Source organism: Xyrauchen texanus, chromosome 1 (genome assembly GCF_025860055.1).
Source record: "Xyrauchen texanus isolate HMW12.3.18 chromosome 1, RBS_HiC_50CHRs, whole genome shotgun sequence".
In the NCBI taxonomy this organism is placed as follows: domain Eukaryota; kingdom Metazoa; phylum Chordata; class Actinopteri; order Cypriniformes; family Catostomidae; genus Xyrauchen; species Xyrauchen texanus.
The window spans coordinates 51,111,087-51,132,522 of record NC_068276.1 but is presented as its reverse complement, the minus strand read 5'-3'; the positions used below and the strand labels follow the sequence as shown (position 1 = coordinate 51,132,522).

Here is a 21,436-nt window from a genome sequence, read left to right as displayed (position 1 = left end):
GCGTGTGCGAGCAAGGAGGCCTACAAACCTGACACAGTTACACCAGTTCTGTCTGAAGGAATGGGCCAAAATTCCAGAGACATATTGTGAGAAGCTTATGGAAGGCTACCCAAAACATTTGACCCAAGATAAACAATTTCAAGGCAATGCTACCAAATACTAACAAAGTGTATGTAAACTTCTGACCCACTGGAAATGTGATGAAAGAAATAAAAACTGAAATAAATCATTATCTCTACTATTATTCTGACATTTCACATTCTTAAAATAAAGTAGTGATCCTAACTGACCTAAGACAGGGAATGTTTTCTACGATTAAATGTCTGTAATTGTTAAAAATTATTTTAAATGTATTTGGCTAATGTGTATGTAAACTTCTGACTTCAACTATACAGTACTGTTGAAAAGTTTCACAAAAACATTTGTCTTATGATGGTTATTTGTTTCTTCAGCTTTAGTGTGTCAATAGGAAAAATCTATTTTAGACTCCCAAACATTTCTTTTGCAAATAGAAAAGATTAGAATAGAAGAATAGGGCACTCTGCAAGAGATGGCATTGCCCCCACAGAGCCCCCCACTGAACATCGAGTCAGTCTGGGATTACTTAAAGAGACAGAAGGAATTGAGACAGCCTAAATAGATAAAAGAACTGTGGTGAATTCTCCAAGAAGCTTTGAAGTTGGCTATCCGCCAACAACCAAGAAAAACTGTGTCCAGGTGTACATAAGAGAAATGGGGCAAAGGTGGCCACGTCAATTATTGATTTAGCTTTTTTGTGTTTACTGAACTTTGTATAATGTTAATTGATAAATTAAAACTATTTATGGCATTATTTTATATAAGTGCCTAAAACATTTGCACAGTACTGTGCAAATGTTTTAGGCACTTATATAAAATAATGCCATAAATAGTTGTAATTTATAAATACAAATTAATGTGTGTATATATATATATATATATATATATATATATATATATATATATATATATATATATATACAGTATATTGTATATAGAATTATTTTTTGGTTAAATTAGACCACGACATTTTCTTGATATTTATAGAATCACAGTTGTGCTATTGGATATAACTTTACACTTTAAGCGATTTTATCATGCTAAAATCATGTTAACATGGAAAATGGTTTACGTCTTATGGCTAAACCTTTGTGTCTTAACCTTATTGCTAAAAAATGTGTATTTTAATATACTGTTTATGGACTGGACTGGCCTCATTCTCTTTGATTGTAAGTGTCTTATGTAACTGCAACTTTGCTTCTATTTTTTTTTTATAAACAAGGGATTTTGAATTATTATTATTCTTATTCTTATTATTTTGTGGTAATCTGCATTATTCCGCAAATGCTTTTGATTAAGCTCAACTTGTATTTAATACTATAACTGATGGAGAGGTAAAGGTGGTAGAAGGTCTTGATATGCTACTCTGACAATATTCAGTGCCGGCAGTGTCAAAGAGTATAGGGGAAGTCAAGATTGATCCCTCTGATAAGGATCATACTAACCTGAAGTGTGCCCAACAGTCGGAATGATTAACACTGTGATTACGGAGAGAGTTTATATGCCAGACAAGCAATACCGTTCACTTATTAGATCAGTTAGAGGATTTAAGTCTAGACCAAAAGCACCAAGGTGACCCATCTATAAAACCACAACGTCACTACTGTCATAATGTAAGCCAACACTAATCCGATGTTTTGATCAAGTTACACGATGGTCATTATTGGGTTAAACCCTAAGCTCCTTTCGACTCTTTTCTTATTTCTTCAATGTCTTTATTTATGTACATACATGTGCGGAGTGCACATGCTTAATTAGTATATTACATATTATGTTGTTCACAGATGTAAGATGTACATTTATTCATTTTAGCAATACCAGTTCTTACATAAGCAGTACTTACTTTTTCTATCCATTATAAATTGGTCAACATGCTCCCATCATCATCATCTGACCAACTGCTCTGAACTGATGAGCCCAGTGGTCATTCAATCAATATCATAAACACAGTTGTCACCACATTTCTTCATTTATTTCTATCCGTACTGCTAATCATTTTAATTACTGCCTTACTCAATGCTAATGTTATTCACGATTAGTTGGTACTATGCTAATTTTCGACCCACATTCAGCAAGATAGCAGGAGCATCGTCTGATGGCCAGATTGCTGGGAGGCTGCATGCAGACTGACATCAGTCTCCCAGCTGCACAAAGCAAGCCAAACAGGGGGACTCTTGCAAAAAAAAAAAAAAAAAAGACACACTCAATAAACAAAAACAAAAACAAAAAAAGGGGGCAGTGTGTACCTTAATGAATGACTGTTGACCACAGGGATTAGTGATAAATACTGCCCACCCCAGCATCTGCTGACACTGCTCACATTTTGAGCCAGTTTCTTAATTTTGAGTGTCTGAGTGGTAAGCATTTCAAACTGAATCATGTCTCCATTGTTTAGATCATGCTTAAATTGTCCATGTAAGATCCAAGTTATTTGAGCACCACAATTTTTTAATTTAGCATAATAGGAAACATGGAAAACTGTAAATAATGATAAATGTGTTGCGTTCCAAATTCTTGATTAAACTAAGCTATTTTATTAGACACTAGTTGAGAAGATAAAGTCTACCAACTGTCAACATGTCATTAAAGCCAAGTAGAGTTTTTGTCTGAATTGTATTATTTGTCATTTATGGTGAACTGAATTGCACTTTTTATTTCTTATTAATGTACACAGTAGAGATATCTACAACATTCACTGAAAAGTTACATGTGCATATGTTTCAAAATCCCTCACTGCCTTGATTTTTGATCAATATTTATTTATTTTTTATACGGAACACCAATAATTGCTTAATATAATCAGCTTTATAGTATATAACTTTAAATCATGTATGTAACTTTAAAGGAATATTCAAATTTATTATATTTATTATAATTTGAATATTTAATACAAATTAAGCCAAATCGACAGAATTTATGGCATAATGCTGATTACAAGAAAGATGTATTTTGCATTGTCCCTACTTTTCTTTAAAAAGAAAAAGGCAACAGTGAGGTGTTACAGTGGTTAAAGTGATGCAATATGCACATCATGACCGATATGTGTGTTTACATGATTTTAGTGTGATAAAATCACTTATTAACCTGTTCTGTGTAAAGTTATATCCAATTCGACAAGTTCATTACCATGACGACGTAACACCGTAAACCCTAAATTAATGTAAAAATAATGATTTAAACAACATTACAGCTCTAATAATACACAAGCCTGTACAGAAGAATTAATGAAAGTGCTTTTATAAAATCATAAGCTTCACATTTCTGCCTATAAACCACCCCCCATTCACGTTCACTGTAAGTGCTTCACTATAACCTCTATTTTTTCTTTTCTCAAAGAAAAGAAGGGAGGAGTCGAAATTATATTTTGTGGTGATCAACATTATGCCGCAAATGCTGTCCATTGAGCTTAACCTGTATTGAAACCGGATTATTAATTTAAGAGAATTTTCATTTTTAAGAGTCCCAGAGTTTACCTTATACGGCTCAGAGAGGATCCACGTTATTACACATCAAGCAACAATGACTTTATAATACCACAGATAGTACCACAAAAGTGTTACATTGTGTTACAAGCAAAGTAAGCAAGCACCAAAAAACTAAATGTGCATTGTTTGAAGCAACAAAGGTTATTCCTTTTTTTAAATGTTTGCTGTCATTCAACTTTTACGTTGTGAAAACACCAGGAGTAAAAAAATATCTAAAGTAGCGGCTTGGATAACAATAAGCATCACTGACAGTATACCTCTTATCCCCTTAATCACACATTGTTTTATCTGTCTTGTAAAAGAACACAAAGATAAAATGACAACTCACAAGGAGCTGGCAGAAGGAAAAAAGAATGACTAAATTAATATTCATAGTGGAATGAGAACCAGCAGTAGCTTCATTGAAAGTGAGATTCAAACAAGAGCCTTTTGTCAGCCAGGAGGGAAAATGAACAAACACAGAGAAAACTGACAACAAGTGTAGAGCAAGCCCACATCTTGTGTGACAATATTTATAAGCATCACGACCAAAACCAGGGGAACAAGTTATGATCAGAACTCCCAGCAATGAAGCGTGGATGCAAGAATGATGATTTGGAATATCAAGAAAGCAACATTAATGCACTTGACCTCTCCAACTTCTCATATGAAGTAGATCATCACAACGTTTTGACATACTCTCATAATTCCAAAACTACTGAAAACTGGAACGGACAATTTAAACGTGAAGGTGAGTCATAATCTGATATAGTACATTTATAGATTGCGGTAAGAAAGAGAGAGGGGTCTCTGAAAAAATCCTGACCTCCTGACCTGGAGTCTAGTGCAGGGTCTTGACCTCACCTGACACCAGTGACATCCCTACCCAACACGCGGTTTGGTAAAAAACCAACACATGTTTGGAATGGATTAGGAGACCAAGTTTGAGGCAGGATTGAAAAAATCCAGTTGCCGAAAGATGTGTTTAAGCGAAAAAGAAGTACAACTGTAAAAACGAGGTGAATATTAAAACAAATGCATTTATTAAATAAGAGTTAACTGTTAACTTAAGGACACAAAAACTTCTGTACATAATTGATCTGTAAACCTTTTTAAAAGTCTCTAACACATGCAATGAATTCCACTGAAGGAGGAGTTACGTCACTCAAAAATTGGTTGGAAAAAAACTTGCAGACAGAAAAAACAGCTCCTAAAAGCACCAAACTTACCATCCACCAGGTCCTGGCTGTCATGTCATAGCATAGCTGCCATTTGATGGAGCTGTCTGCCGTTTTCCCAGCCATTCTCCCATCAGTAGCTTTCATCAGGAGCAGCTCAGGAGTAGATAACACACTAATCAAGCCTTCATCAGACGGCACTCTCTCAGCCACATGTAGGCCAATCCTTATCACACTGCATTATGGGAGAAAAGTGCACACATACACACACGCACATACGCACTTAGCCTTGTGCTTCAGCGATGACTCCAGCCTCCAGTGCTGCCTATAATGACAGGATCAGGATCTGAATCCCTCGCGCACACACATAGAGCGCCCCCCCCCCACCCACCTCAGCCAGGGCTTTAATTTTTTAAGCTGTGTAGAACAGGAGCATGGATTTCTTTCTGGCATCTTGAGCAGTACAACAAGTGGGCAACCAATGAGGGGCTTTGGTAAGAGGACGCGCTTCAAAGTTTATTTGCATTTTCATCTGTTGTATATAGTTGATTTATGGAAGCCCCCCCAAACTCGATGTCGATGAGGGGAGGCCCACATGGGAATTATATTCCTCAAACAAAGGCTGGGGAGTTTCATGGACATGAGAGCCAGGCACGGTTCAGATATCACAGACTTACACCAAGTGAGGGAGGGAGAGAGACACACAGATAGAGAGAGAGAGAGAGGGAGCAAGGAAGAGAGAAAGAAAGAGAGGCGTAAATACAGACAGGTATTCCAAGTCAATTCAATTAAAAGCCAAAGGTACTAAATTCAAGGTTTCATCTAAGCTTAAAATGTTACTTACATAACAGCACAGGACAACTCAACTGACTCAGAATCAGCAAAAGAATCTAAGCAGCCACTTCATTTAAATCACAGAAACTGCAAATTCTTATTACATTGTAATTAATGTCAAACTTGTCACAATTTCTTTCTTTTCTTTTTCTTAAATTTTTAAAAAGTTTCAGTGTTTCAACTAAATTTTCCTTTCATCAGGAATGAAATTCAAAGAGGTTGAAAGAGTACAATGAATTTTTCACTTCAGGTTGTAACTTTGGCACCGCTTTTAATCTATTCAAATAATTGACTTTTCAGTTTTGGTGTGATGGAATTTTTTTAAGTGTTCCTGCTTTTTTAAAAGCTGATGCATTTGCTTCTGTGGTGTAGTTTCTTGTGTTCAAATATAATTGCTTTGCTATTTGAGTTTCAGGAGTGTGCGGTTTTTGGTTTAGATCATTTTCAAATGTTTCAATCACTCCCACTGTAAAGAAAATGTCAGGTAAACATCTAAGTTATGTGGCTTTATTCATGTCAAAACTATCATTTAATATAAATTAATAAACCTGACTACATTAAGTTACATCAGGAAAAGTACATTTTAAGGGTCAGGTTATGAAGAAATACAGTAGCTCATTGAGGTAACAACTGCAGAGTTTCACCCAGTACGCCGCTCCCTATATCAAATCAAATCAAATCACATCACTTTATTGTCACACTACCATGTACACAAGTGCAACAGTAGGTGAAAGTCTTGTGTGCAGTCTTGTGTGCAGAAACTATACAGATACTACAAGGCTGCGTAGGGCATTGACTCCCTAGGGGGGGACCGTCTTACCCTAGGAGGGCACCAGAAAGTCCACCGGCTGCCCTTACGCTCATATCACGTGAACCCCTACCGCCCAGTCTGCGTATGGCATCAATTTGGCCCTGGTTTCACCATTTACAATGTACCAATGAATACCGTGCATTGTATAAGGTGGAGGCAACAGGCTTGTTTATGTTCATTTAATGTCATTGTATATTTAGAAAAGATATTATACATGTTATAATACTGCAGCATGCTGGATTATGAGCTGAAACATGAGATTTCTGTTGATAGGATGTTGATCAAACATTTTTATGTGCATGGAAATTCTTTATAAATGACACAGATGTGGCCTGGGAAGTACATTAGTAACGTTTATCATGCTGTCATGATCTCAGGAATCACTGTAACATTAACAGTCATTTTAACATATTATCAAATGGAAAGTCAGAAAAAAAAAATTGTGCTCATTTAAATCAAACAGTAAAGAAAAGAAAATGTTTGTTGTGAAACAATTTTTTTTATTGTGTTTCATAAAACTGAGTGAAAATAAAAGTAAACAATGTAAGCAAGTTCTAATGTACGATTAAAAGCCCTGAGGTGTATTAACTGAACTAATCTTATTTAAAGTCTCAGATGTTATAAGGCTTTAAAGATTGTCTAGTTTGATGCACTAGAGGGATGAAAATGTATTCTTAATCTTGAGTTGAAGAGGACAGTGGGTGTATTGTTTTTTTGTTTTTTCACTAGAAGAAAAGTGAATGGTTTTCTGTTGCATATGTGAAGTTAAGGTTTTCAGAGCATGTCTTAAAACTTAGCAACAGTGCAGAATTACTAGTTATATTATGGCTTTGGGTAGCTTATTTTCTGAAAATCACTTGCTTTTTCATACTTTGGGTTTTTGGAACTTCATAATAGGCTGACTGCATATTCCATGCAGGTGTGTAGTCACTTGATCCATTAAAAATGTTATTAGGTTCAATATGGCATGTTTAGGTTTCACAAACTCATTTAATGAGTATATAATTTACAGCACAAGTTTCCATTAAACCTTTATGGATCCTTGGAAAGGATTTTAACACCTCAGATTAAGTATTTCATCGCAGATGGGAGTTTTACTTACACAAACGTGTTCTGAGGGCTGAACGAAATATGATTGGTTCACAAAGATATTTTATCAGTCAGTCAATACAGATGAGATTCAACCAACTTGTTTTAGGATCCATGACAATGTATATGTAACATCATAGATTTAAAAAGAGATTAAAGGAATATTCCTGGATCTCTTACAGTTGTAACCAAGTGGAGAAATGTAATGTCTAAAAAGATTTACAACACCTGCTTTTCGGCACTCTCTCATTTTGGAGACGTGAGGATATGCGCTGTGCAAGAGAGCTCCTGGTTTTGTTCATAGTTTGGAAATTCTTTGGGTAAATATCACATTTTACACAAAATGCTTCTAAATTGCATTAAATATGTGTTCAGAAGAGTGGAATGTTAAAAATTAGTGTTTGTTATGGATCATTTTTGAAGGATGCATATGGATTGCATGTGTGGAGCTTGACCATGTTTGTGCACATGTGCAAGAACTGGTTATGTAATGATTCATAGCCAAGGATGTTTTCCAATTAACTGAAATACGTGTCATATGTGAGAACATGTGTAATTATAATTCTATTGCTTTAAACTGCAATACATGTCCTTATAACATGGTTGGAAATATGTAAAATGCTTTGAGTGATTCACACATGTGTTAAATGCATAAAATGCTGTGAATGATATAAGCATGTATTTAGGTGATGTATGCCGTTCAATATGGGTAGGCTGAGCCTTTTTGTATTTTCTTTTGACATTAGCCTCTCTCTCTCTCTCTCTCTCTCTCTCTCTCTCTCTATATATATATATATATATATATATATATATATACGGCCCCATCGACCACTGTTTTTTTCTTTTCTTAAAACAGTGTCAGATTAAACCCCCCAAATATATTTTTGTTTCCTGTGGTGATTATTTTCAACCCACCGGCTACACAGTGTTTACCAGCATTGCACCTTTATTGCAACAAAGTTGTAATTTTGGATAAAACTTTACACAGAGAAGGTTAGTAAGCATTTTTACCACTCAAAAATAATGATGGCAATGTTTATTTCTTGTTGCTATACTGTTGCTACAGTGTGTCTTTTAATGTTTAAATGGACTGGCCCCATTTATTTCCATTGAAAGTTTTAAATATTCTTATGTGGTAATCAACATTTGGTCACAAATGCTATCGATTGAGCTTGACTTGTATTGAACCTGAAAAACATTCCTTTAAGACTGAAGATTCTAGCAGCAGCTTCATTAGCAACACATTTATGCAGTTGTGTTTAGTCTGCAAGACACTGAATGACAGAGAACTTTTAGGTTCTTGAGTGAACAGCAAAATAATGTCCTCAGATGAACTCGAGGCAAAAGAGAACACATTCAGTTTTAAACTTCATCTTAAAACAACAACCATCAAAATTGAGTTATGTGGTAAACAGACCTCATTTGTTGTTAGTTTATTTCCTTTTTTATTTTCATTGATAAATGCTAACATTGACTCTGTTAGCAATTGGACAATGCCAAACCACATTCTGCCCGGATTGCAAGTGCATGGCTGCTTAACCAGAGAGTGTGGGTGCTAGATTGGCCTGCCTGCAGTCCTGATCTGTCTCCAATTGAGAATGTGTTGCGCATTATGAAGCGCAAAATACAGCAACGAAGGCCCCATACAACTGCGCAGCTGAATACTTGCAATGACTGAATGGGGGGAAATTCCACTTTTTAAACTTAACAAACTTGTGTCTTCAGTGCCTAAATGCTTAAAAAGTGTTATTAGACAAAATACTGAAGTTAATCAGTGTTAAACACTCGACTCTCCCAACCTTTTGGAGATGTTGCAATCATCTGACATGCAATTAGTGTGTTAAAAAAAAGTTAAATTCACAAGGTAAAACATTAAATAATGTGTTGTTGCAGTGCTTTCAATATAACACAGAGTGAACAGATTTTACAAATGACTTCCTTTTGTTTTTATTAGCATTTCCCATACTCTCCTGACTGTTTAGGAATTGGGGTTGTAAAACCAACAGCTGCCTCTCACTGGAATCAACCACTGAAATACATTCAAACAGCTTTGAGAGCTATCAAGCCTCTAGAAGGTTTTCAACCAGTCAAGCGATCAGAAATGTATTTGCAGGGCGTAACGACATCAGCTAGTATGTAATAACTGGCTTGCATTAATAGCATTAGAACAGCTTTGGCTGTTTAAAGCAATGCAAAGTAGGCTTTGATGACATTAACTAATTACATTGACATGTACGCTTGGCTTTTGAAGGCAGACAGATCTATCTGATCTGACTGATTTACCGCTCTTTTCTGAGCTGCACAACACCCTCATGTTTGAGGTCTGTCAAGCATGCTTGTATCCCACTCATTCAGATTTACATTTAATGCACATACATACACAACAAATTAAACAATGGTCATGCTTTTGACATTTGCAAATTTACGTATCAACCTGACTCTCTGATGTGAGCAGTGGGGTTTAACGCTGAATGCCAGCTTTGTTCCATGTTTGGGACTCTCTTTGTAACCTATACAGACCTTTTTCCCTCTGCAGCGCATTCCCAACCTCCACCTCCTCACAGAATGTTCCCGCCTGCAGCTGCTTCCCTCCACGTGAATTGTAGGATTGTGTGAGAACGTCCCGCGAGTCAGGGCACAGCATCTGGCATTCAGGGGACGAGGTGGCATTTCAGAAGCACCAGGGCCAGAAGAATACCTTGAGTGCTGTTTATCCTTCTCGCCTTTTGCGTAGTGTCTATCTATTCATTTCCGAAACCTTTCACACATTTCCATGGAGGATCCAAAAGGGATTTCTCTGTTTTCTTACACTTTGGATTTCAGGGTCATAACTCATTACAGATGAAATACACCACATCCAGGCTCATCCAATGGAAGCATTAGTCACATTACAGTTTTACTTGACCGATTTTACACATTTCTCCAAACTCAAGTCACTGCTCTCAAAACAATTAATAGTCATCTAAGCATTTTTCTCGATTTTCCTAATATTCTCAAAACACTACATACAAATTTCTCTGCTCTACAATTCATGCTTTCAAAAGAGTTAACACAGACAACTAAATTAAAGTAATATTCTCAAATGCACATGTCAGGTTGCTAAATGCCTTTATATTGATAGCTGCAGTGTTAGTAATGCACACAGTAAAGAAAATGCAATGTACTACATTTTTCACACAACTGTCATGACTTTGCTATCTAAACAATTGCACAAATATGAAAATGCAATAAGGAAGAAGAAGAAGAGGTGCAAACTGAGAAGACATTGAGTTGGTAAATGAAGAGGAATTAGGAAGAAGTGAAAGGGAGAATGTTATCTCAACTCTTTCAAGGGTGAGCACTGCATTGAAATAGTTGAGGAAAGACAAAATGGAGATGGTGTAATGATGATGAAAGAATAGAGTAAAGAAGACACAGAAGAGGCTCAAATTATCTGACAATCTCTCTAATTGATAATTTTATGAATCACGGTCTCTCTGAAGCACACAAAGAGTTCGGCCTAATGTGAGCAGATCTACAGTGACTTCAATCTCAACAAAAAAGAAGAGGGAGGAATGCCATTCCTCTGCATGCCAGTCAATCAATGTCTACAATTACTGTACCATCTGTGCTTTGAGTGCCATCTTGCTTAGGTCTATACAATATAGCAAGACTGATTTTATATTGTATTTTTATATTTTACAGTAAACGTCCTCATCCTCTTTCCAGAGGGAAAGCAATGAAAAACTAGACATTTCGAGACATTTTACAAAAACACATGGAAAAAGGTATTTATTGTGGATTTTTATGATAAACGTGTCTATAGCTGAAAATGCTATGAATTCATTTACATTTATGCATTTGGCAGACGCTTTTATCCAAAGCGACTTACAGTGCACTTATTACAGGGACAATCCCCCCAGAGCAACTTGGAGTTAAGTGCCTTGCTCAAGGACACAATGGTGTTGGCTGTAGGGCTCAAAACAGCGACTTTCTGATTACCAGATTACTAGTAATGTGCTTTAGACCACTACACCACCACCACTCCGAGAAGAGAATTCAATAGAGAACACATCTATAGTTTTGATGTTAGTATTTAGTTTTAATAAATGCATTATCAGAAAAGAATACAGTGCTTCCTTGTGCAGTGAAATTGAATTGTTCTGCAAAACTAAGTGTCTGTTTCGTCGGCTGAGTGAATTGAAAAGCAAACAGACTAAAGACAACAGAGAATTGTCAATGCTGTATGTATTGTTACCATTGTGAGGTGCTTTCAGTGTGTTGTGAACATGCAGCCATCGATAACTGCAAGGCCAACTGACTTCACTGAACGCCTTCTTTTGACATTTCACTTGAATTGCCCTCACATGCACGGTATTGATTTTGACTCTACAAATCAATACATTTTCTCGCCTTGATTGGATTAGGATTATATTTTACAGACTCTAGATTTAATTGGATTTCTACTCTCTTTCAGTCAAGTATTTGTGAGATTTACATGAAAAATCAATGGGCAAATCAATACTTTGAGAGGCCTGAAAGTGAGGAAAGTTGGTAAATTATCCAAGTATCTGGAACACCTGCTACATCCAAAACACAAAGAAACAGACTCTGCATCTACATAAATCTGTCCGTAGACTCATACCATTGGGAAATGTCTTTGAACTTTCTACAAGCACAATTTGAGGATATATTAATAGTTAATTCCTATTGAAATTTTTATATTTAATTGTATATTTGTCAATATCAATTTAGTATTTATAAGATATGCACAATACCTTATATACTTCTAAAAATGTGATGTGGTCCTAATAGTAGTCTAATTTTATTTCCAGTCAAAGGTCAGGCTCATTTAAGGTTCAGTCATGTTAATGAATGTACAGCGCATGTACAGCCTTGGATTAGTGTTGACCCATATGGGTTGGGCAATCAGAAAAATAACGGCGCTTGTCTGTTACTAATTGATTAACAATATCCAGAGATGCTTTTTAATCCCAGTCTAGCATTGTCCAAGAGACTTTGGGATTATAATTCTTTGAATCATATCCTTAATAGCTGTGTAAAAGGGATATCGTACTTCATATCACCCCTCTAGGCACCCCTATTAGGTTTTATTCCCATAATTCCCTCTTTTGTTTTACCAGATGTCCACTCCTCGAACAATAACAGGTTGGTTAATTAGGCCAGTTTACTTAGCAAGCCAGACACATGGGGAAGCAGCAAATAATTATTCGGTATACATCCAATGTATTCAATAAGCATAATGAAAATAAATAAATGTAGATATTCTTTAATTAAAAAAATTATTAACTTCAGTTTATGATTCCCTCAATTGGCGAGGGTGCGATCGGTGATTGAAAACTTTTAAAAATAAGAAACTTGAATTTTGTCTTTATTTATTTTTTTGTTAAATAAACTGCATTTAATGCAAGAATAGATAATGATTGACAGTAATGGAGTAGTCTTGGATAACATGTTTTTAGTTATGAAACCCACTGCCATGATCTATTGGAGAGACTAATTTGTTCACAGATGACCACCTGTTGTTCCACAGAGGAAAATTATGTCTGCTTCAGGACAAAGGAGAGAAATTAGGGTTAATTTACTGAAGTTACAACCCAGATGTGAGTTTTTTAAGACATGTGTTTGCACTTGAGGAAAGGCATGAGACCAAATGAAGTGTGATTCATGGGAATACATTTGAATTCATGTGTGAAGTGTTCAATGGCTTGATGTATTAATATAAAATATTCCACTGAGATGGAAAAAGCTATTTCTATGAAAACTGTTGTGACTACATGCAATGTATTGACAAAATCTTTTCTGGGAAAATCTGGTATAAAGTCAGTGTGGTGAGATCACATGTCACTCCACATTATCACATGCTGTGACAACAAAAATATTGGGACACTTCAGCCACACTTAATAATATATCAAAATATCAAACAAAGTGGAATTAATTTCAAATAAAAATAGCAAAATCACATTTTCAAGCGAGACATTTCACAATAAGTGTTGTTAAGGTTTCAAATGATAAAACAGTTTATTGTTCAAAATTTAGACTAAATGTATTTGGACACTTTCTGGTTGTCTGAAGTTAGTGCAACATGTCCATAGTTATTGTGAAGGAAAGACAACACCTGTAATTACTCTGCTATGACACCTACAGTAGTTGAACTTGAAGGAAACTGATTTCATCTACTAAAAGAAATCATTGCAAAAATTGCTAAGTGAAGTTAGTTCTAAGTTAATTTGCTTGCATATGCTACTTGGTTTGATATTTTGTTATGTAATGCACTTAAATGCATACATTTTGGTTTAAGTGTCCAAATACATTTAGAGGGATAATTAACCCAAAAATGAAAATTATCTCATCATTTACTCACCCTCTTGCCATACCAGATGTGTATGACTTTTTTTCTTATGCAGAACACAAATAAAGATATTTAGAAGAATTTCTCAGCTTTTTTAGTCCATACAATATAAGTGAATATAAGTTCCAAAAATCACATAAATCAGCATAAAAGTAATTCATAAGATCTAGTGTTTTAATCTATATTTTCAGAAGTGATTTGACAGGTGTGGGTCAGAAACAGATAAATATTTAAGTCATTTTTTGCTTGAAATTCTTCTACCTTCCCAGTAGGAGGCGGTATGCATGAAGAATGTGAATCACCAAAAACACAAGAAGAATGCGAGAGTGATTTGTTTCTCACCCACACCTATCACTTCTGAAGATATTGATTTAACCACTGGAGTCTTACAGAATACTTTCATGCTGACTTGTATGATTTTTGGAGCTTATACATTTTGGCACCCATTCACTTGCATTGTATGGAACAAAAGAGCGAGAAATTCTTTTAAAAATCTTAATTGTAGTTAAACGGAAAGTCATACACATCTAAGATGGCATTTGGGTGAGTAAATGGTGAGACAATTTTCATTTTTGGGTGAACTAACCCTTTAAGCCCAACATATATCTAGCTATGCAGCTAATGTTTTGATTATAAGAAACAGGAAAGTTGTCCTGCTAATAAATTTATTAAAATTTTTAGCCATCATAACCTTAAAATTTATATTTGCACTAAAATTAAATTAAAATTAAATGGAAATAAGCCAGTGAAACAAGAAAAACAAATAAAAATAAAGGAACTGCGTCCTATTAAAGTAACATAATAGAAACAGATTTACTTCCAGTGGAGTTCGCTACAAACATGAGATGTTCTAGATTCATTTTGGCTGAGAGGAGCAATGCAGGCAAACACTTGCTCAGAGGTCATGACTCAGTGAGAGAGAGCGACATTAAAGAGTCCCAGCCAAGACTTTTTTCTCCAATCTTTTAGGTGGTCCTGCCATCACACAGGCAATCTTTTAGGGTAATTCAAGGGAGGTACTATCTGCTGTCACTCAAGTGAAGAATGCTGAACGCCGGGGAGCCAGTCAGTGCTGACAGCGGCCGTCATTCACACCAGCACACAGTGTAGGACACACGCCAGGCCAATCAACAGAGGCCCCTACTGGGAATGGACAGCATCAGGGTGGGAGGCATCCAACCGTGGCAGGGAGAGAGAGAGAGGGTGGGAGCGGGTGGACGTGGGACCTTCTGAGGCTTTGCCAGAGTTCTACAAGAATTAATAGAGGCAACTAAACAACCAGCAGGATTAGAGGTTAGGATTCAGATTAGTTAAATGAAAGGCCTTGACACTGATTCGCTGTGCATAATGACTCATAATTCTCTCTTTAAAAAACAACAACTAATTAATCACAGTCTTGTGAAATAAAGTATAGATCAATTACAAATGCATTGCATGCATGCATTCTCAAAGCAGAAGTGATTTTCTGCACCTCTAGCATTGCCAAACGCAATTGCAATAATAATCTCTGATTTCCAACAGATTCCAGGAAACCTACCTCGTTTTCCATTGGTTGTGAACACAGATTGTCCTGCCCCAAACTCACACTGTTGGTCAAGCCAACATTGCTGTGTCGGGCAGGAAGGGAGACTCAAATGTTTTTATAGCACCTCAGAGCCATAATGTTGCACTTTTTGGTGAAATTGTGCATGAATTTTAACACTGAAAAATGTATACATATCAGCTTTAAATTGACTAAGTTGATTTTGTACTGAATGAGCCAGATATTTGATCTAATTGCACAGGAAATTAAAACACACAACAGAGTTCAAACAAGGTTGGCAGAAGACGGGGGTAAATCTTTCCATAGTGCTGTTTTTTTCTGGCCCAGACACCACCTCTCAGTGGGGCACCACACATGCACACACACATTTCACTGATCCAATGAATTGTTCTTTATCCGGCACACCATCCGAAGCCCCCTCTCTAAAAGACTTCTACTCGCAACCGTCCCCTGTGCTACAGTATTAGACCTGCCAGCCGAGAGGAAGTACATAAGGAGCTCTTTGTTAGGTTGTACTGGAGGGACATTGTGTAAAATACAGTGCCTGCCCGAGATAAAAGGCTTGCCTTTCCTCTCATCTGAGCTAAGTTTATCCTCCATAAAGTCTCTCCTTTCTGCTCCACAGACAAAGGGATGACTTTATTTTAAGGACCAATGACCTATCAAAATGTTCATCATTTTAAGAGGGTACAATCAATTTGCCAGTAATCGGTTGAAAGTGGGAGTGTCATAATATGCATATGTACACAAACCGAGCAAGGGAACGAAATCAAGTACTTTAAGGATATCAAAATTCTTCAAGATCTAACTGATCTGACATTTCACTCTTTTGAAAATGTGTTTAGGCAGAAACAGGTACAGGTAAATTCTTCAAGGGATTAGACTGCTGCAAATTGAGTCTTGGCTATCAGGTGGTTTGTGGAGAGCAGTTGGAAGCAGAAGTCGGCCAGTTCATGAGTTTTTGGTGTAACACTGAGCCCAGTAAGGCAAGGACAAAGGCAAACAGGATACACACGGTTCATTTCCGTGGCAACCAATGTTGGCAGCCAGAAACCCAGCATTGCTGAAGATCTCGACAATGAGTTGGCTACTTCCCTGCTCATAGAATTACAGATTGTTGGTTAATTAAGGATACAACACAAAAAATAGGTTTGGTGTTGGAATAAGAGTCTTGAGAAAAGGTCAAAAGAAGTTTTTTAGAGAACTTAACTGAAAACTTTAAGAACCATAGGTGTATATGGTATATTAATTTGTTTGAAAAATAGGTATTCTAAAGCAGTGGTCCTCAACTGGTGGGTTGCTGCCAAAAATGGGTCAGGGGTCTTTTCTAAAAGGATAGGAGTTTGCAAGCATTAAACAATGCTGAATGCTAATGAAAAACATAATTGACCATGTAACTGTGCATAGTCTGGCCAGTCAAGTTAAATATGCTGAATTTTTCAACAGTTGGAAACTTTTCAAATATCTTTTGTTGTTAATGCCAAAGGCCCTAAATCACACATCTATTTTTGTTTATGTATTTATAAAATTATAAATTTTCATATTTAGCCTATAATTTGTATATTGTTGAACCTGCAGTTCATGGTAATATTATTGCATTTGAATTTCTTATTTTAAAGATTAATTTTTATTGATATTTTGTATGGAAAATCAATTTTGGTACTGTGTTGGGCTGGCCAGCACTCAGTGTTCAGTGTCAAATCTGTGTCCTGAAGCAAAACCATTTGCGAGTCACTCCCTGATGAACTTTTCATCAGTTTTCATTTCATTTCATCATATAAAGCTACGCTATGTATCTTTTGGCCCTCTAGCAGTTGAAGCATAGAACTGCAAGTAACTTTGTCTGTTTTGGAAATTATGTCAGTTGGGCTTTGGGTCTGCTGTTCTGAGAGGATGAATGTGATGGTTTAAATATCACTGGTGTAACCATGATCAGTGGTCGTTCTAGCATGCATGGCGCCCTGGGCGAACCCCCAGGGTGGGGAAGAGAGGTGTTCAATGCCGCTCCCGGTAAGATGCCGCCCAGGGCAGCTGCCCATGTCGCCCATGCCTAAATCCGCCACTGACCATATCAGTGCAAATATCAGTACTAACATCTAAATTGGCTCTTGAATACAAATAAAAAAATAACGAAAGAAAAGACGGATATGTGAAAAATATGTCTTTATAGCAGGTAAGTAGCTTGTTTTGAGTTGTTGAAAACAATTGTTTTAAAATAAATAATGTTACAATTACATTAGACAATGATTGCTATTCAAATCAGATAAAGTCAAATGGTGGAAACTATGACTTAGCAGGCAAATAGACCAAGGTAGTAACTGGTTTAAAGATTGGCATTGTTACCAGCATAAAGCTAAAAAATGTCCTCGAAAATAAAATTGAAAGCACAGCAGTACCACACTCCATTATAAAATGCCCCATTTGAGTGGCTAACGCTATCTAACAAACTACCGTGATAAGAGACAATCCTTTGAAATATCTTACCTGTCGAGCGAGAAAAACTCCATCTCTGGCTCGGTTTTAAATCCTTTTTTGGAGTTGTCACCACCTATGAAAAAGAAAAGCAGATGTTGCTTCGTGTTTTATTACGGGCTCTGTCGCTTTCCCCTTATTGTTTGCAGACTCTTCTGGGTTCGAGGTTTCTTTATTTGAAAAACAGGTGATTCCCCAGAGGGTTGCCTTTTGGAACGATCCAAGGTCAATGTCATTTATTTGTTGTGGCTAAAAGCTGTCCACCTCAAACTACTACCACACCTATCACCGCATATATACACACTCGCTGTAGTAGCTAGCTGGACCATCTTTTCTTTATTTACGGATGTTATGTAAAAATGCATGTATGACTGATGGATGTATGCGATTTCCTGACAAATATGTCCCGACAGCTTTAAATTATAAATCATTATTATAGGCTTCCCATATTGAATCGGGGTTAGGCAAATACATGGTTTGGAAGATAAAATGTTTGTGTTCTTGTACATTAATTCATTTTTGTTAATTTATAAAAATATTTCTTATATAGTGTAGCTTTAATAAATTGAGGAGAGTATCAGAATAGTCCTGTCTCATCTCTTTCAGAAAAAAATGGGCAAGAGGGAAATGAGTGAATTCTTCAAGTCTTTCAGGGGAAGTTTATAATTACGTATAATTATAATGAGAAAATCATTATAATAATTCTTATGCTTCCCATGATATTACCAAAATTAAACAGAATATTGTCTTATCTTTTAGCATAAAAGGAAGAGGATGAACTCTGTGTGTGGCTCCACAATAACAAGATCAGGATTCTGAGCTGAACTCTGGATCATAAAACAAAAGCAGTGACAACTAGCAAAAATAAAGAAGGAGAAGAAGAAGAAAAGAGTTCCTAAAGTAATACTTGATCTTTTATTTATATATTGTCATATATCTTTACATTTGTACATCAACTATTGATCAGTTGAGCATCATAAAAGGGATAATGTACTGCAGGTCCTTTATCATCCTGAACTGTTTGTATATGCAGTCATATACACATATAGACATATAATAACATGGCTACTTACAAAAAAAGGTAAAACTATTATGTGAGAGAAAAGAGACCGGGAAGTGATATGAAACTATAGTAGCATGGACAAAAATCAGGTAACACATTACAATATGGTTGTTATGCAGTGGTTATCATAAATGTTGCATTATATATATATCAATTGTAGTATTCAGCCTATATATATATATATATATATATATATATATATATATATATATATATCAACACAAAAATGGTTCGCTGACCACAAAATCAAGGTTCCACCATAGCCATCCCAGTCCCCTGACCTGAACCCCATAGACAATTTGTGGGGTGAACTGAAGAGGAGAGTCCACCACTATGGACCTCTGAATTTGAAGGATCTGGAGAGATTCTGTATGGTGGAATGGTCTCAGATCCCTTGCCAGATATTCTCCAAACTCATTTGGGCATTATAAGAGAAGACTCAGAGCTGTTATATTGGCAAAGGGAGGTTGCAAAAAGCATTGAATAAAAGGGTGCCAATAATTACGGCCAATGCGTTTTGGAGAAAAATATTTATTTAATAATAAGATATTTCCCATATTTCAATTGTTAAATAAACAATGCAGATTTTTTTTTCACAGCCTTCTTTGAACATATTTACCAAGGGTGCCAACATGTTTGGCTACAACTGTATATAATATTATTTTAAATAACAAGGATCGGATGTCTATTTATGCTTTATTTCTATTGGTAAATTGTTGCCAATGCTTTAACCCTCAGTGATATTAACAACTTTTCTTTGTATGGTATTATTTATGGTAAATTAGGTATTATTGAAACAGACTCTGAGGGTTAAATGGCTATAGTAGATTGTTATTTTTAACCTATGAGCCAAGTGTTGCTGTATTCCTTTACAACACTAGCATCATACTAAGAATAATAAATGCTGTAAAAATTATTGTTCACAGTAAATTATACTGAATGCATCAACTAATGTTAACAAATACAGTATAACCTTATTGTGAAGTCTTACCAGTGGACAAATATACCATGTAGTAGGCCTAAGAATTCAATGATTGACCAATCAGAACCAAGTATAACAGAGTGCCTTGTAATCATATTTGTTAATGGCTCATTGAGGAACATAGAGTATTACCAAGGTCTCTGTTAAATGTTTTCTTTGTATAAAAATATAAAGAAAATTGACAGCCATAATTGCTAAATGAAAAATGGTTCATTGAAAGCAAATGTAAATTATATTGATGTTTGATGTCAAAGCTCTTGATAACACAAACCTAATCCAACAGACCTTGTGCGCTTTTCAACCACTGGTTAGAGAGATATTGGCCATCAGTACGTATGTTGCCAAGGCCTCCAGCTGGAACCCCAAACTGGCACTTAACTGTCACTGTGACCGTGTGTGGAACAGTGCCTATCACCAGAGAGACCCTGGCACACACCAGGGCATGAGACACAGAGGCCGGCAAAGAGGGCATTGGGCAACTAGCCAGACACATAGAGAGCTGCTGGGAGGCGAAACACCACCGCCACAGCCAACAATATCTTGCCAAAATAAAAAAAAAAACACCATAAACTACAAACAAAATAAATCAAGTGCCCAAATAAAAGGTTATTTTGGAGATAACCCTTGAACATTATTAACCATCTCTATATGCAAAACCAATATTTTTTTAGGGTGGAGACAAACAGTGCCACCGTTCAAATACCTCAAAGAAATAGTTCACCAAAAAAATGTACAATTTTGTCATTATTTACTTAACCTTATATCATTCCAAACCGATATTCTGTTATTTTTCTCAGGACTTGATCGTTTTTATACGACAGCAGTTAATTGTGACAGTGGGCTGTCAGGCTCCAAAAGTGACAAAAAAGCAACATAAAAGTAGTTCATACAACTTGTGCACTATATTTCAAGTCTTCTCAAGCCATTCAATAGCATTGTGTGACCAGTAGACCTACATTTTCGTCAATATTTATATCTATAAGATTTATTTTGTGTTCCACATCAAATATAACAGCATACTGGTTTAAAACAACATGAGGTTGAGTAAATAATGACAGAATTTTCATTGTAAGGGTGAACAATTTCTTTAATACTTTTCATTGTGCAAAAAGACCAAGACTATAATACTAAATATTTTCCTTTTTTTGACAACTATTCAGAAAGCAGGAATATACTTGAGACAGTGCTCATTGTTTTCTTGGAGGCTTAATGTTTGTGTCAGCTTTAGAACAGGTGGAGAACCAGGTGACAACTCAAATCAAGTCAATCATTAGATAAAGACCAAGGCGTATAAAATGTCAGCTTCTTTAATCTCATCCACAGGCCTCAGAGCTAATTGTTTAACTGTCTCAAGAAAAGCTTATGATGCACGGGTCATACAAAAAACAAACAAACAAAAAAACGTGGTTTTTCAACAGGATAAATCCAGTGTTACAAAGCCTTGATCCAGACGTCAGTGTGTAGGTGTGGATCTGGTAAAGTGAAATGCTGAAACACGTGTATAAACATAAATGAAAAGGGTTAACTGAACAGTCACTGATTCGTAACAAAGAACAAGTGCAAATGCAT

General features: G+C 36.0%; 1 protein-coding gene across 3 annotated transcripts in view; it reads right to left on the bottom strand.

Annotated features, from left to right (window-relative positions):
• LOC127647705 (nuclear factor 1 B-type-like) overlaps positions 1–17,950 on the bottom strand; it is a 150,592-nt gene extending 132,642 nt beyond the window's left edge. For 2 of the 3 annotated variants that reach the window (XM_052132130.1, XM_052132157.1), the window contains exon 1: positions 4,772–4,898. In XM_052132130.1, coding sequence (XP_051988090.1) covers positions 4,772–4,867 — 96 coding nt within the window. In that variant the 5' untranslated portion in view covers positions 4,868–4,898. Of the gene's footprint in view, positions 1–4,771; positions 4,899–17,834 lie in introns of those variants that run through there. The other variant, XM_052132165.1, reaches the window with a different exon arrangement.
• Positions 17,951–21,436: the final 3,486 nt, after the last annotated feature.